At 43.0% G+C, this 16895-nt stretch overlaps 1 protein-coding gene across 1 annotated transcript in view; it reads right to left on the reverse strand.

The window, feature by feature from the left end:
- LOC120940160 (solute carrier family 40 member 1-like) overlaps positions 1 to 16895 on the reverse strand; it is a 53567-nt gene that overhangs the window by 1483 nt on the left and 35189 nt on the right. The window contains exons 6-8 of the mRNA XM_040352837.1: positions 16661 to 16787; positions 9673 to 9927; positions 5819 to 6532 (exon numbers count right to left, since the gene is read on the reverse strand). Coding sequence (XP_040208771.1) covers positions 5819 to 6532; positions 9673 to 9927; positions 16661 to 16787 — 1096 coding nt within the window. The remainder of the gene's footprint in view (positions 1 to 5818; positions 6533 to 9672; positions 9928 to 16660; positions 16788 to 16895) is intronic.

Raw genomic sequence — 16895 nt, forward strand, 5'->3', positions numbered from 1 at the left:
AACATTATGGCGGATACATCGGACACTTTTGACACCATTTTGGGACCATTGTCATTCATACAGCAATCAGTGATATACAAATGCACTGATTAATGTGTAAATGACATTGGCAGGGAAGGTGTTAAACACTAGGGGACGATGAAGGGGTTAAGTGTGTCCTAGGAAATGATTCTAACTGTGGGGGGGGGCTGGGCTACAAGTGACACGACAGTGATTACTGCTTCCGATCACAGGGAGCAGTAGATCACTGTCCTGTTACTAGGCAGAACAGGGAAATGACATAGACTCCGCGGATCCAGCGGTCACGGAGCACGCGGCAGGGACGCGCCCGCACAGCGGCAAATTCAAAGCAACGTACAGGTATAAGGTATATAAAAGTTGTTATAATCCTTGCACATATCAGATCATGTACATAGGTCACCCAGGGGGGAATGTTTTTTTTTTTTTCTCAACAGGTGGGTGAAAGTGGGTCTAGTGTTAGCTGATCAGACAAGGTTTTCTACCCCAGCGATAGACATAAGACAATAATTGGGTTTTATTGGCAGGTTGTGATCTGCATTTGTTTGTATATGCTCATATTAGCCGAATGCAGGCCTGCCTGTCTGTTGCCCTCCTTCAGGTTGCATTCACACCTGAGCGTAGATTTTTTTTTGTGCATTTTTACACAGGGTTTTTGAAGCTTTGGCATTTTTTTTCTTAGCCAATAGAGAAAAATATCGTCGGTTGCATCATTTGTTGCTAGGTTTTCCAGCTTTTTAGCTTTTCCATTAGCTTTTGTTGCTTTTTTTATTATTATGATTATTCAGTTTTTTTGTTAGGGTAAAGCCCCGTACACACGGTCGGACTTTTGCCCAACCAACTTCAAAATCCGGAACTTTTCGCATTTGTCTGACCGTGTGTACGTTCCATCGGACCAACTTTTTTGGCTTTCATCGGACAAAAAGTTGGGTCTGCGAACGGACCAACTTTACGTCAACAAAAGTCCGATGGTGCAAAGTCCGACTGTGTGTACAGAAAACAATTGGACTTTTGGACAAAGTAAAAATGCGCATGCTCAGAAGTAAAGAGCAGCCGGAAGCCTTCTGTCTAGTAAAACTATCGTTCATATTTGAAAAAGCACATTCGTGACGCGGCAAGTTTCGAAATCTAGAAAGCACTCACACGAAACTTCAACTAACTATAGAGTAGCTGAAGCAACGCAACGGGTGACGTCGGAGAATTGAACTTCCTCTTTTAAACGCTCGGCATTACGTTGAAACGTCACTACGTTCGTGTTGGTTGCCGTAAAAGTCCGAGCGTGTGTATGCTATGGGTGTGGTCGGACAAATCAATTAGGACAAAAATCCAAGGGAAATTTTGTTGGATGTCCGTGTGTACGAGCCTTAAGGGATTAAGGGTTATTTATTTTGTTATGGTTAGGGCATTAACTACTAATAATAAATGTAAAATAAATACGCAAATAAATAAAAATATTCATAAATAAAATTTGTTAATACTAATAAATCAAAAATTATACCCTAATCCTTAAAAAAAAAAAATAAAAAAAAATAACTAAACATCCTAACACAAATTAAAGTATTATTAATAATAAATTAGTTATTATTATTCATACTTTTTTGTTTATTATTAATAATGTATTTAATATGTTGTTAAAGGTTAATTATTATTTATGTATTTATTATTACATATAAAAAAAATGTCATCATTATTCATGATGATTTTTAGTTATTTGTATATTTATGCTACATTTACTAATTTTACTTTTTTTTTTACATTTAAGCCAAAAATCCCACACAAAAATGCATGTTTCTATTCAGTGGAAATATGAACCAACTCCAAAGAGAATAATTGATTTTTTTCTCCTCCAGCGTTTTGGAGTTCCGAGCTTGGGTTTGAATAGGGCCTCAAAAATACAAAGTTTTACCAGTCCTGGTTTTGAAATGATTCACTCATCACTATTTATCCTAGTGACACCTACAACAATCATCCATGAAACCCCAACATAGCTAATATATTATACCTCTAAATGTGCTCTAATCATACAGACAATGTATAATGGAATTTGAAGATAGTTTCTTGTATGCTGGTAAGCACTAAAAACAGTTTAAAAAAAAATGAACCCTGACACCCAGAATGCAGCATGCACTACAATATTAAACACTGGTGGCACCAAACTCTACGACTTTAAAGGGGTTGTAAAAGTTTGTCCTTTATTTTCTAAATAGGTTCCTTTAAGCTAGTGCATTGTTGGTTCACTTACCTTTTCCTTCGATTTCCCTTTTATAAATGTTTTTTTTTCTTTGTTTGAATTTCTCACTTCCTGTTTCTCCTCAGTAAGCTTTCCACCATCATCCGAGCGGTGGAAAGTCATTTAGAACAGCTTACTGAACACCTTACTGAGGAGGAACAGGAAGTGAGAAATTCAGACAAAGAAAAAAAACATTTAGAAGGTAAATCGAAGGAAAAGGTAAGTGAACCAACAATGCACTATCATAAAGTAACCTATTTAGAAAATAAAAAATTAACCTTTACAACCCTTTAACTTCCTCTAGATAGTCAAGTTTGATCGTCTTCTTGTGCATCAATTTGCATCAATTTGCATTGTAAATTGCAGAAAAATGCACGACACGGCTTCTGTTTTTTTTTTTAGTACATACAGCTATAATCTCAGAGGTGTAAAAAACACTTTAACAAATTTATAATTCTAAATACAGTTGTGTTCAAAATTATTCAACCCCCCCCAATGCTGTAAAGGGTTTTATGGAATTTAGTGTACATTTGTAATTGTATTCAGAATGAAATCCTACAAGGACTTCTTAAAGAACCATATGCAACTAAAATGACATCAATTGGTTTTGTAATACAGTAGTAAATGTTTCTTTTGTGAATTCTTCATTTACACAATTATTCAACCCCTTAAAGACTACCACTCTGAAGAACAGAGGTTCATTGAAGTGTATTCAATCAGGTATTGAAAACACCTGTGGATGTCAGGGAGCAGCAATAAAGCCTAATAAGCACCAATTAGGCAGCTTTAAAATGACTGTGATACTCAGCTCCTTCTAGACATTTACTGGTGTGGTTACAAACATGGTGAAGTCAAGAGAATGGTCCAGGAAGACAAGAGAAGAGGTGATTACTCTTCACAGGAAGGGCAATGACTATAAGAAGATTGCAAAGATGTTAAACATACCAAGAGACACCATAGGAAGCATCATTCGCAAATTCAAGGCAAAGGGCACTGTTAAAACGCTACCTGGTCGTGGCAGAAAGAAGATGCTGACTTCGACTGCTGTGCGCTACCTGAAGCGTAGAGTGGAGAAAGGTCCCTGTGTGACTGCTGAGGAACTGAGAAAAGATTTGTCAGATGTGGGTACTGAAGTTTCTGCTCAGACAATACGGCGCACACTGCGTAATGAAGGCCTCCATGCCAGAACTCCCAGGCGCACCCCCTTGTTGTCTCCAAAGAATAAGAAGAGTCGACTGCAGTATGCCAAAAGTCATGTGGACAAACCACAGAAGTTTTGGGATTGTGTTCTGTGGACTGATGAAACAAAATTAGAACTGTTTGGGCCCATGGATCAACGCTATGTTTGGAGGAGGAAGAACAAGGCCTATGATGAAAAGAACACCTTGCCCACTGTGAAGCATGGCGGGGGGTCAATCATGCTTTGGGGCTGTTTTGCTTCTGCAGGTACAGGGAAGCTTCAGCGTGTGCAAGGTACCATGAATTCTCTTCAGTACCAGGAGATAGTGGATGACAATGTGATGCAGTCCGTCACAAACCTGAGGCTTGGGAGACGTTGGACCTTTCAACAGGACAATGATCCCAAGCATACCTCCAACTCCACTAGAGCATGGTTGCAGATTAAAGGCTGGAACATTTTGGAGTGGCCATCGCAGTCACCAGACTTAAATCCGATTGAGAACCTCTGGTGGGACTTAAAGATAGCAGTTGCAGTGCGCAAGCCTAAGAATGTGACTGAACTGGAGGCTTTTGCCCATGACGAATGGGCGAAGATACCCGTAGATCGCTGCAAGACACTTGTGTCAAGCTATGCTTCAAGTTTAAAAGCTGTTATAACTGTAAAAGGATGTTGGACTAAGTATTAAGATTGAATGTCACTTGGGGGTTGAATAAAACTGATAATGATGCACAGAAAAGACATTTGTGGTTATTTCATTATACATGTTATGTTATATTTGTCTGACTTACACGTGCCTCTTTGATTTAATTGTAAGCAGGATGACTGAATGATTAAAATCAATGTCAAACTGGCCAAAACAATCAATTTCAGTGGGGGTTGAATAATTTTGAATACAACTGTAAATCTGGCATTACATTTCATAGGATTTACCTAAAAAAAAAGTTCTACTATCTACTTATGAAATCACATCTTTCTTTTGATCATGAAAGTTGGTATTATCCAGAGACTAAACATGACCATTAGTCAATTCAAGCTGGCAATCCAACAGTCTATGTGCAACAAATGATAACAACAAACCATGCAGGGTCACCACAACCATTGGCTAAATCAGGTTCCGAATTTTTCAGTTGTTCACTGAAATAGATATAGAGGTAACACAAAGTGCATAACCCTTAGAAAAGAACATACACAACGGCAAATACGGTTTAACTGTGTGCTCTGGTATTACTACAAAGAATTAAAGCTATGTGGAAAATTCCTTAGTGCTTTATAAATAAAACAAGCAAACAATACATTGGGGTTGACAGTTGCAATAATTTTCCTTAAAGCGGTGGTTCACCCTAAATAACAAGTTTCTACCATGAAATCCAGCATACTAGCGTGAGCTACAGTATGCCTTTATTTTTTATTTTTTTTTCCGCCATACTCACAGTTTAATCCCGTAGTTAAGTTTCAGACTCCCCGTGGGGAATGGGCGATCCTATGCAGAGGGGAACATGATTGGCGGCCGTCTATGGCGCGTCACGCTTCCCGAAAATAGCCGGAGTAGGACTCGGCTCTTCATGGCGCTATACAGCGCCTGCGCACAGACTAGGAGCTGACTGCGCAGGCGCCGTGAAGAGCCAAGTCCTATTTCTGTTATTTTCGGGAAGCGTGACGCGCCACAGCCGGCCGTCAATCATGTTCCCCTCTGCATAGGAACGCCTACTTCTCGCGAGGAGTCTGAAACTTAACTACGGGATTAAACTGTGAGTATGGCGCAAAAAAATAAAATAAAGGCATACTGTAGCGTGCGCTAGTATGCTGGATGACATGGTAGAATTTTTTTTTTTTTTTAGGGTGAACCCTAAATGTAAATTGGGTATTTTTTTTACAAAATTAAGCTTTACCCTATCAGGTGCAAAGAAGAAAAAAAAAACATTTTGCTTACACCCGATTGGATGATGAAGATCAGCCCACATTTACTTAGACCCCTTTCACCCTGAGGCGCTTTTCAGATGCCTTCACACTCCTGAAAACTGTATCCCATTAATATCATTGGATCCTTTCACACTGGGGTGGGGCGGTGAATAAAGTCTTGCAACAGTAGCTTTGGAGCGCTTAAAAAAACGCCTCAAAAACACCCCTGTCCATTGAAATAAATAGAAAGAACTTCAAAAGTCCTGCAAAATGGTTGAGTCACGTGACCTTAAAAAAAGCGCACCACTAATGCTGCAAAAGCACCGAAAAAAAACGCTCAATGTTTTATTGGCAGTTTTGGAGCACCTCAGTGTGAAAGGGGTCTAAGCTCTGGGTAAAATTAGTGCAACTGCACTTGCAGAGGTCTATTTGCCTTTATTAAATGCACCACCTTAAAATGCAGCTGAAAAGGCTGTTAAATAGATACATACCCACTCTGGCTAATATAACTCCTGAAAAGAGCAGTATGATGGAAATGTAGGAGTCTGGCTGATCGCTGGCACGGACACTCTCAAACAACACAGTATTGTTAGTCCAGTGGATTGAGGAACGGTCTGAAAGGATAGGTTGGTTGATATTCCCTTGAGATGGATATATGTGGAGTTGATTTTGATGCAACTTCTCAGTATTTAAAGAAGAATTCATACCCGTAAGAATAGAGAAAATCCCCAAGTCAAAGGGGCTTCCCGGAGCAAAGACTGAAAATACGCAAAGCATTAGACAACCAACATGAAGGCAGCTAGAGATAATCCCTGTGACCACTAAGCCATAATGTCTTCTTAGCTTGGTAAACAGAAAGGTGCCCATTAATCCTGAGATGGCGGAGACGGCCATGAGTATGCTAAGCAAAGAGCCACTGATCCCCTGAGTGTATGCATAACCTGTAGTGATACAGTCAAAGCCAAGGACTGTGGTGTACAAAAAGGCTAATCCCAGACCCGCTAAAAAGACAGACTGTCTGTAGTAGGATTTCCAGCCATCTGTACAGGTACTCAATATGCGGCGAACTTTCTGGAAGCAGACAGGGACTGATGAAGTGCGCTCTGCAGAAGGTTCTGGAGTCTGGGCTTTCTCTTCTCTTGATACAGTGGGTAGGGCTGGTGTGCCAATGAAGTCGCCTATGGCTGAGCAGATAGGCAAATCACCTAAAAAATAACAGATAAACGTTTACTGATATTACTTATTCAGCATGAATAAGTCCTTCAGACCAGGTTCACACATGTGTGGCTGCGGGTTCGTGCCTGGGTTCGGTGCGTGTCTGTTCACCAGTTAATGTGCGATTCAGGTCTGAATTTTTGCCTGAATTGGACCCAAACATGCATCGGACCCTTTTTTAATCTGGACGGCGGCCACCCCTGGCAAGTGTGAACCGGCTCCATTCAGAGCCAGTCACACTTGCCTGTCGTGCAAATTGGATACAGGGAAACCCACATCCAATTCTCATATGTGTGAACCCAGCCTTAAAGCGGAGTTCTAGTCTCCTAGCCAACATTGCATTATTAGCATTGCAGAGATCGTTGTGATTCTTCATTACCATAATGGATAATGTTGCCCATGTACACATTGTTACTTACAAACTGCTATTTTTTTATTTTGTCCCCCTCAATTCTGGCTAGGGCCATGCAGGATTTGGGCAGCTAAACCTTGCCTGGCTTTATTTCCTGGATTTCGTGAAGCTGGCTACCCAGCATGCACCTCCCAAATCTGGCGCCTGCGCAGTAATGACACTGCAGTGCGCTTTGTGTACTTGCATTAGACGCCTGAAGACTACTGGGACTGATGACACAGGAGTCAACAGGCCGGGTTGATGACGTAATTGCCTAGGAGGAGGAAATGTAATACTGACCAGATTCCTAGGTGAAAAGAAAGGAAAACAAATCTAACAAAACAAATATAGTCACCACATTTAAGGATTGCAAACTGCAATATATTATATTTTTGTTTTTGGGTCTACTAAATTAATAATCATATGCCCTATACATCTTCACCCAAAACGGCATGAAAAAATACTTTTGTTAAAGCAAAACGAATGTGAGAGAAAATATTACAGAAAGTAGAGTTTTCTGATAGAAAAGACTGTCAAAAAAACAGCTTTACCGGTCTCCATGCTATATTTTTTATATGTGTACACGCAATATATGTGCCCGAGGGCCCCATGCCACTAGGGGGCCCCATCAGGGTTGCCAGCCTCACTAAAACCAGGCACAGTATGTAAAAATCTGTGTTTTTAAAAAAATACCAAGATTATAGCTGCCCCGCCTCTCCAGTACCTTTTCAGTGTGTGTATGTGTATTCTGTGTATGTATACTGTGTGTGTATATTGTGTGTCTGTGTGTGTATACTGTGTATGTATACTGTGTGGCCCCATAATCTCCTATTGCCCGGGGGCCCTATAATCTCCTATTGCCCGAGGGCCCCATAAGTTGTCAGTCCGCCCCTGCTCTCGGCCCACTCCCAAGATCTGTAAGATGCTGAGAATGGTGTCAGTCTAGTGTGCATTCTCAGGAGTTACATCATTAGTGGTCAACAAGTATATTCCAGTCTAGAAGATGTGGAAAAATATGACTGAAGGCGGGCAAACACAAATTTAAAGTAGTTGTAAAGGTAGAAGGTTTTTTATCCTAATGCATTCTCTGCATTAAGGTAAACAACCTTCTATGTGCAGCTCTACACCCTCCCCCTTTATACTTACCTGAGCCCAATCTCAATCCAGCGATGTGCACAAGACCAGGAGCTCTCTCCGCTCTATGGCCCCGTACACACGAGAGGATCTATCCGCTGGAATTTATCCGCGGATCACTTTCAGCGGATAGATCCGCTGGTGTGTACAACCCAGCGGATATTTATCCGCGGATATTTTTAGGGCCGATGGTTTTCCAGCGGATCAAAATTTCTTAGCATGATAAGAAATCGATCCGCTGGAATCCAGTCCAGCGGATTGATACGATGGTCTGTATAGACTCACCGGATCAATCCGTCCGATTCCCTCCCTCGCATGCGTCGTAATGATTTGACGCATGCGTGGAAGTCCTTATATTACAGCGTCGCGCACGTCGCCGCGTCATCATCGCGGAGACGGCGCGACACGTCACCGCGGAGGGAATTCCGCGCGGATTTTGATCTGATGGTTAGTACAACCATCAGATCAAAATCCGCCAGAGGATTTATCCGCGGAAACGGTCCTCCGGACCGTTTCTGCGGATAAATCCTCTCGTGTGTACTAGGCCTATCTCTTCTCAGTGGACATGGAGGCAGCAGCGGGAGCCATTGTCAGAGATCAGGAGGTGGGGCTGAGCAGATCTATGTCTATGGATCGAGCCCCTATGAATTCCTGAATAGCAAGTGGCCTGCTATAGGGGCACTTGGCAGGAGCATCGGTGGGTGACCCAAGAAGAGAAGGATTGGGGCTGCTCTGTGAGAAACCATTGAACACAGCAGGCAAGTATGAAATGTTTGTTATTGTTCTGTAAATTAGGTTTACAATCAGTTTAAGATTAAAAGAAGACCTGTGTATGGCCTTTACACTACATGTCATTCAAAAATATCTGCTTTCATGAACTAAAAAAATATTCCTGCCTATGCTTAAAGTGTCAATGGTGATGATGCAATTGGAAGAGGTACAGCATGGCTCCAGATAATCCCCAGTGATCTCAAACAGAATAGAAATCGCAACATATCGTATTTATCGGCGTATACCGAGCAATTTTTTGCCCTTAAAATCAGGCAAAATCGTGGGTGCGCGATATATGCCGATACTTGCTTCCCGCGCTTTGTTTGAACCACTGCGCCGACATATACCGAGCGCAGTACACTCAGGCAGGCTCGGCTCCGCTCCGCGAGAGGAGCCGAGCCTGCCCGAGTATACCCGAGTGTACTGCGCTCGGTATATGTCGGCGGAGTGGTTCAAACACAGCGCGGGGATCGGCTGAAAAACACAGCGGGGAGGACACCATGATGGCCGCAGAAGGCCGCCGGACCGGACAAGGCCGCCAATGGACGCGGGGCAAGACACTAAAACTGTAAGTATAAAAAAAAAATGTTTCCAGGAATTTCAGGGCTAGATTAGGGGTGCGCGCTATACGCCGGTGCGCGTAATAGGGCGATAAATATGGTAATATACCGTGTCTGGCTTTGGAGATCAGTAAACCCCCAAGTCCTTACAGCCAAGAAAACTGAGGCTTATTTGTAGATTTTATATAGAGGTCCAAAGAACTCTGTCATTAGAAACTATAGCGATCCTTTTTTTTTTTTTAAAGTCTGGTTTCTTCCAAGACCATGGACATACCTTGCACATTGATAAGTTCCAGCTGCCTTTCTAAATAATGCTCTCCTATAGAATGCTGTGGTTTGACAGCCAGCTGAGGTACCATTTTATAAACCCTGGAGAGGAAGATAAATTCCACAAGCAGTGACACCAGGTTCCATCCAAGAATGAATCCACAGCCAACCACATTGGAAGCCCAAGTCATGACCTGACCCACCGACAACGGGGCGAAGATATTAATGACCTGATCCATCCTTCTAACGGTTGCATTCATTCCTAGATTTTGGAAGTAAATAACAACAATTTACATGAAGAGACCTTGACAAATACACAATACAATGTTTAATATGTTACCATAAGATTTTGTTTCAGTATGTTTTGCTGTTTGCTAGAGATTATAAAATGTCTCCACTTTATCCAAAATTAAATGGACATCTACTACAGGTTTCACCAATAAACTTCAGATGCTTTGCTTACAACCAGGCCCATCGGAACAAGACAAGCAAAACAAGCAACTGCTTGGGGCCCCGCGCTGGCCTGGGGCCCCAGCAGGGCGGGCTGACGCGGCGCCACCACTTGCTATAAATGCTGTAGCCTGTAGCGTGGCCGAGCTCCTTTCCTAGTTCCTCCTGCAGTCCGGCCGGGTACCCCCCCCCCCACTTATCAGAAGAAGGTACTACCCGCTTTATAGCAGAATACATTTTTTACACTTATCAAATTGAAAACAAAGGGCCAGATCCACATACATTTGGATGGGCGCAGCGTATGCAAGATACGCTACGCCGCTGTAACTTATGTTTTAATAGTTTGAATCCACAAAGAATTTGCGCCGTAAGTTACGGCGGCGTAGTGTATCTCTCGGCGCCTAATTCAAATCGGCGAGTAGGGGGCGTGTTTCATTTAAATGAAGCGCGTCCCCGCACCGAATGAACTGCGCATGCGCCGTCCCTAAATTTCCCGTTGTGCATTGCGCTAAATGACGTCGCAACGATATCATTTTTTTAACTTAGACGTGAATTACGTCCATCCCTATTCACGGACGACTTACACAGAAAAAAAAATTAAAATTTCGACACGGGAACGACGGCCATACTTAACATGGCAAGTCTAACTATATGCCGCAAAATACCAGCTTTAACTATACGCCAGAAAAAGCTGACTAGAGACGACGTAAGAGAATGCGACGGCCGCGCGTACGTTCGTGGATCGTTGGAAAAAGCTAATTTGCATACCCGACGCGGAAAACGACGCGAACTCCACCCAGCGGACGCCGAAGTATTGCATCTACGATCCGAAGGCGTACAAAGCCGTACGCCTGTCGAATCGAACCCAGATGCCGTCGTATCTTGGTTTGAGGATTCAAACTTAAGATACGACGCGGGAAATTTGAAAGTACGCCGGCGTCAGTAGATACGCCGGCGTATTCTCTCTGTGGATCTGGCCCAAAATGCTTCCACAGCTTGCACTGCGACCAACCCAGCCCCCCCCCCCCCCCCCCCGCTTATCAACTTGCGCAGTGACAGAAGAAGTACCAGCTGCATCGGTCCCCCCCACGCTTCTCAACTTGAAACTCAGCAACACCCCCTCCCCCGCTTCTTGCTTGGGGCCCCCAAATTCATTCAAAGATCCCTGCTTACAACCACATTGTCTCATACAATGAGAATTATTATTCAGATGTCAATGAATCAAGCAAAAAACCTTGAGAATCTAAAACAAACACTGCACATCGAAGACTACAGAAACTCTAAAATATATTTTGTAATTAACGGAATCTACAACCCTTTTTTATTGTTGTATTTCCCTCTTTGAGAGGGTTTCCTGTTGTGTCTAAGTGAGAGAAAATCTAATCGACAAAGACTGAGCCATCATGCTTTCCTTGTCCTATCCAAAACAAAAAATGTTGAGATATATTTCCATTTTAAACTACATTTGCTTTGTTGTTATATATTTTTTATAAGAAATGTGACTATTTAACAGCAAAAATGAGACAGGTCAGCCCTAGGGCAGAAGCAGAAGTATGTCACATCTCATAAATTAACCATAATTTACTGGTTTGTGTAGTCTTTATTCTGGAATTATGAAACAATGCCTGAGATATCTATTAGCATTTCAAAGACATGCTAATGTGAAAAAAAAAACAGTAACCAGTACACATACATACTGCAGAATGACAGCATACAGAAACATCAAAGTACATGTAAAAGAGAGAACATCTCAACAATTACTGTGTAGCTGACTATGCAATGTGTTCACTAATGTTAAGACATGTTTTCCCAACATGAGCTCAACAGATAATGGTGTATCTTTTTGTGCCCGTTACATTCTCTCTTTTTATTTTTTTCTATTTCCCTCTTATCATTATCTAAAATTATTAAAATACTTGTTTTCCCAACATGAAATCAACACATAACATTGTAGCTTCCTGTGCCTGTTACATTTTCTATTTCCCTTTTGTCATTATCTAAAATTATTTGAAAAGGACAGCTAGTATTATTTTTTCATGTACGTGGGGATTATGTTTTATCAATAAAATTTAGTGTCAATTTATAACAAAACTCTTGCTTGAAGCCCTGGTTCACACTGGGTACGATTTGGAACGATTTGAGATGCGATTTGACATGTCAAATCGCATCTCAAATCGGCGGCAATTGTCGGCAATGGCACTGTCCTAATCAGTGCGACGCCGCATCTGCGATTTCAAAAAGTAGTTCTTGTACTACTTTTTGCGATTTCGGGCCGCGATTTACATTAAATTGCGGCCGAAATCGCGACAAAATCGCGGCCGCGAAATCGCGGTAAAATCGCGCATTTTACCGCGATTTTGAATTCGCAGCAGTGTGAACCTAGGCTCAGAGCCGGTTCACACAGGGGCAACACGACTTCCAGCACGACTTTGGGAGGCAACTTGAACACGACTTGAGTATGAATCACAACGCGACCCACAACGCGACTTGAAGTCGCCTCCAGGAGGGGGAACTCAATGGGAAATTTTAAATAAAAAAACGGCATGAGTTACCCCTCTAGGAGCATACCAGGCCCTTAGGTTTGGTATGGATTTAAAGGGGAACCCCCTATGCCCAAATCCATACCAGACCCTTATCCGAGCACGCAGTCCGGCTGGTCAGGAAAGGGGGTGCCCCCCCTCCTGAGCTGTACCAGGTGGCATGCCCTCAAAATGGGGGGGTGCTTTGGGGCAGGGGAGCGCCCTGTGGCCCGCCCATCCCAAAGCACCTTGTCCCCATGTTGATGGGGACAAGGGCCTCTTCCCGACAACCCTGGCTGTTGGTTGTCGGGGTCTGCGGGCGGGGGGCTTATCATTATCTGGGAGCCCCTTTAATAAGGGGGCCCCCAGATCCCAGCCCCCCACCCTATGTGAATGAGTATGGGTTACATTGTACCCCTACCCATTCACCTGGTGGTAGAAAAATGTCAATAAAAAAACACTACTAAGGTTTTTAAAGTAGTTTATTAGGCACCCCCGGGGGTCTTCTTCCGACTTCGGGGGTCTTCCGACTTCTCCCTTCTGCCGGGCACCACTGCTGTCTTCTTTCAGCTCTTTTACCAGTGGCGGCCCGGTCTTCTCCCTTCTTCCGACTTCGGGGGTCTTCTTCCGACTTCGGGGGGGCCTTCTGACTTCTCCGCTCTCTTCTCCCGCTCTCCGGTTCTTTTTCTCTTCTGCAGGGCACCACCGCTGTCTTCTTGCAGCTCTTTCACCAGCGGGGGCCCGGTCTTCTGCGTCGACTTTATCTCTTCTCCTCTTCGATGTTGACTCGACGCTCCCTCCCGCTGTAATGCCGGGTGTGCGGTGTGCAGCCCCAGCATGCTCCGGGTGGTGATGTCATAATTACCCCGCCCCCATATGTCGTCACCACCCGGAGCATGCTGGGACTGTGACATCATAAGAGGCCTATATAAATCACCACGCACCGCACACCCGGCATTACAGCGGGAGGGAGCGTCGAGTCAACATCGAAGAGGAGAAGAAGGCGACGCAGAAGACTGGGCCCCCCGCTGGTGAAAGAGCTGCAAGAAGACAGCGATGGTGCCCGGCAGAAGAGAAAAAGAACCGGAAAGAGAGAGAAGAGAGCGGAGAAGTCGAAAGACCCCCCAAAGTCAGAAGAAGACCCCCGAATTCGGAAGAAGGGAGAAGACCGGGCCGCTGCTGGTAAAAGAGCTGAAAGAAAACGCGCCCATCCCCACCCCCTTTCCTGACTGGATTTCGGTGTAGGGGGTTCCCCTTTAAATCCATGCCAAACCTAAGGTCCTGGTATGATCCTATAGGGGGGAACCCATGCCGGTTTTTTATTTAAAATTTGGCGTGGATTTCCCCTGTGGGAGAGAGGGGCTTGCCTTCGAACAGGTTGACACTGGGGCGACTTCCTGTAAAGTTGCCTCACTGTGAACGTGTATCTGAATTGGAGGTGACCTCCATTGAAATCAATGGGTACAAGTCGCCTAGAAGTCGTATTGAAGTAGTCGGAAGCTACTTCAGTAGTGTACATTAAGACGGCTCCATTCACTTCCATTAATTTTCTCAACTGCGCTACTTGGGGCGACCTGGGATCCGACTTAAAGTCGCCCCAAGTAGCGCAGTTGAGAAAATTAATGGAAGTGAATGGAGCCGTCTTAATGTACACTACTGAAGTGTGAACCGGCTCTCAGGGAATCCGTTTTAGTTGTGACTACACAAAGTGCTTTTAGGTAGACAATATTCATGGTTTGTCTGCTCTAATCCCTTTTCCTTTACCTACCTATATGGCCTCATGTACACTGCAGCTGTCAAAAACCATTTACAGGCGTGATACTTTTTTTCTGCCCTCTAAACGCTCCTCTATGTTAGCCTATTTGTCCAAGCACCCATAGGCTTTCAGAGCCATTTGGAGACAGGGTTGTTTTGGGGCAGAAATCTGAACACACCAAAATCGCATTCAGGAAAGCAACATTCGGGCAGAAAAAAACACTAAACGCATCGTAACACATTTAAACTTGTCTGAACACACCTAAACAATACAATAAAATAATAAATAATAAAATACATTTACGTTTTTGGTTGTAACATGACAAAATTAGGAAAAATTCAAGGCACTATATATCCTATAAAAAACACAAGATGATAAAAGGAGTAGCAAGGCTGCCTACACTTTATAATAATGAACCTTAAAGTAGAACTAAAGACAGATTTTTTTTTCCATTGATGGCGTAAAGGAGAATTATAACCCCTGTTCATTTTATTTTGCCCCTTGTGTCCTATTAGGGAGATTTCCCTTTACTTCCTGCCCCAAAGCCAAAACAGGAAGTGAGAGGAAATCCCGAATGGTCACCGGAGTCACCAGAATTAGTGTGTCCATTGGAAGATTTCCCCTCTATTCCTGTTCTGGTGACCACCCATAATTTGGGATTTTCTTTTACTTTCACTCTTACTTTCAGTGATAATGGTAAACAGGACAAGTTAACAGATGAAAAGACAGCAATAAAAATCTGGCAAGGGCTAGTCTATTCTAATCCCTCTCTACTTCTAATCCCCCTCTACTTCAAAACAACAACAACAAAAAAAAAGATTGCCTTTAATTATATTTAATAAAATGAGAATCCTTAACTGAATTTATTATGTTAGTCATGACAATGAAATGGTGGGATAGGCACAGTCAGAATGGCTGTACAGGTGGTGCAAAAAGGACAACTGCTTCTAGGTCCAGGAGGACAAGTGGCCCTGTCCAGGACTGTCTCCTCCCTTATCAGCTGTGTGCTCAATTACATCCCATACAACATAAATGAGCATTTCTGATTCTCTTGCATCTCTTTGATATTGTTTTACCTGCCTCTAATGGTCTTCTAAGAATTAAAAATAATATTACCCAATTTTATTGAAGGTGGCACTTCAAAAGGCCAAATAGCACCATAGAGGATATAAGCATTAAATGCAAGAGCCCCCAATATAAAAACTGTGCATAGACCCATGTGTATTTGTTGCCCGTCGACTCCCTTCTCCTTTGTTCCAATGCCTACCAAGCTATCCAGGGGGCAAAAGCGAGAAAGCCAAGCTACCCAATACATACCTGCACTCAGTAAAGAATTCATTTTGGATTGTCTCAAATGCTGCCTTAAACCCACTCGACCTATTGACTTTCATTGCACCTTTTGAGGATACCTCCACCCATGCATCCATGTCTAAAGGTTAAGTTGATTAAAACGTCACCTGAACTAAGGTAGTAAGAACAGGTGTATTAGTAGAAAAAGGTTGCATATCATATCTATTGCCTGTCGCAGAAGGGCTTTGTATATGGGGGTTTTCTCTCGATCGAGTGAGTGAGTGAGAAACTTATATAGCGCAACACATGCAAACTGAATCGCCTCTGGGCGCTTGGTATCCATTCCCTGGGCCCTCAGAAGAGATGGGTCTTGATCTTTCTCCTGAAGGCCAGTTGGTTTACCTCCAATCGGATGCTGGTTGGTAGAGCGTTCCATAGTCTGGGTCCTTGGACCGCAAATCTTCATTCTCCTTTGGACTTGTATCTGGCTTTGGGTATCTGGAGTAGATTTTGGTTGGTGGATCGCAGAATGCGATTGGTGTTGTGAGCTTTTAGTTTCTCGCATAGATATTGGGGGACATTTCCCAAAATACACTTATGCGTTAGACAGAGAGCTTTGAAAGTGATTCTGTCTTTTACGGGCAACCAATGAAGGGATCTCAACGAAGGTGAGATTGATTCCCATGGTTTTTTCCCAGTCACAAGTCGAGCGGCCGTATTTTGAACGACTTGCAGACGAGTGATTTGGTATTTTGGGAGTCCAAGATAGAGGGCATTTGCATAGTCAAGTCTGATTCAGCTTTGGGTTTATGGAACTTTCCCAGAGTTTCAGGAACACAGGAAGCAGTGGTATCTTAGGTCAGCAGTAAATATAAGATGCCATGCCAGATATGTCTGTGTTTATGTATGTGAGTTGTATTTGAGTAATTTTACCTTTCATATAACTCAGACATGCAGTTATATTTTTCTGTTATTCTTACCAGCTAGTTGACTTCTGTTATCTCCTGTGATCACCACGATCCAATCTTTCTGGATGGTTATGGTCAGTGCCGTGCTTGCAAGGTTTGCCAAGTCAGCTAATATAATAACCACTCCATAGCAGAATACCTGTGAAGTACATCATAAAACATAAATCAAAAAATGTTTTTTTGTTTTTGTTTATCTTGTAAAGGAGATTATCAAGTACTTACTAAAGTGCCTGACTTATAAAGTACT

This window comes from Rana temporaria, chromosome 5 (assembly GCF_905171775.1).
Source record: "Rana temporaria chromosome 5, aRanTem1.1, whole genome shotgun sequence".
In the NCBI taxonomy this organism is placed as follows: Eukaryota; Metazoa; Chordata; class Amphibia; order Anura; family Ranidae; genus Rana; species Rana temporaria.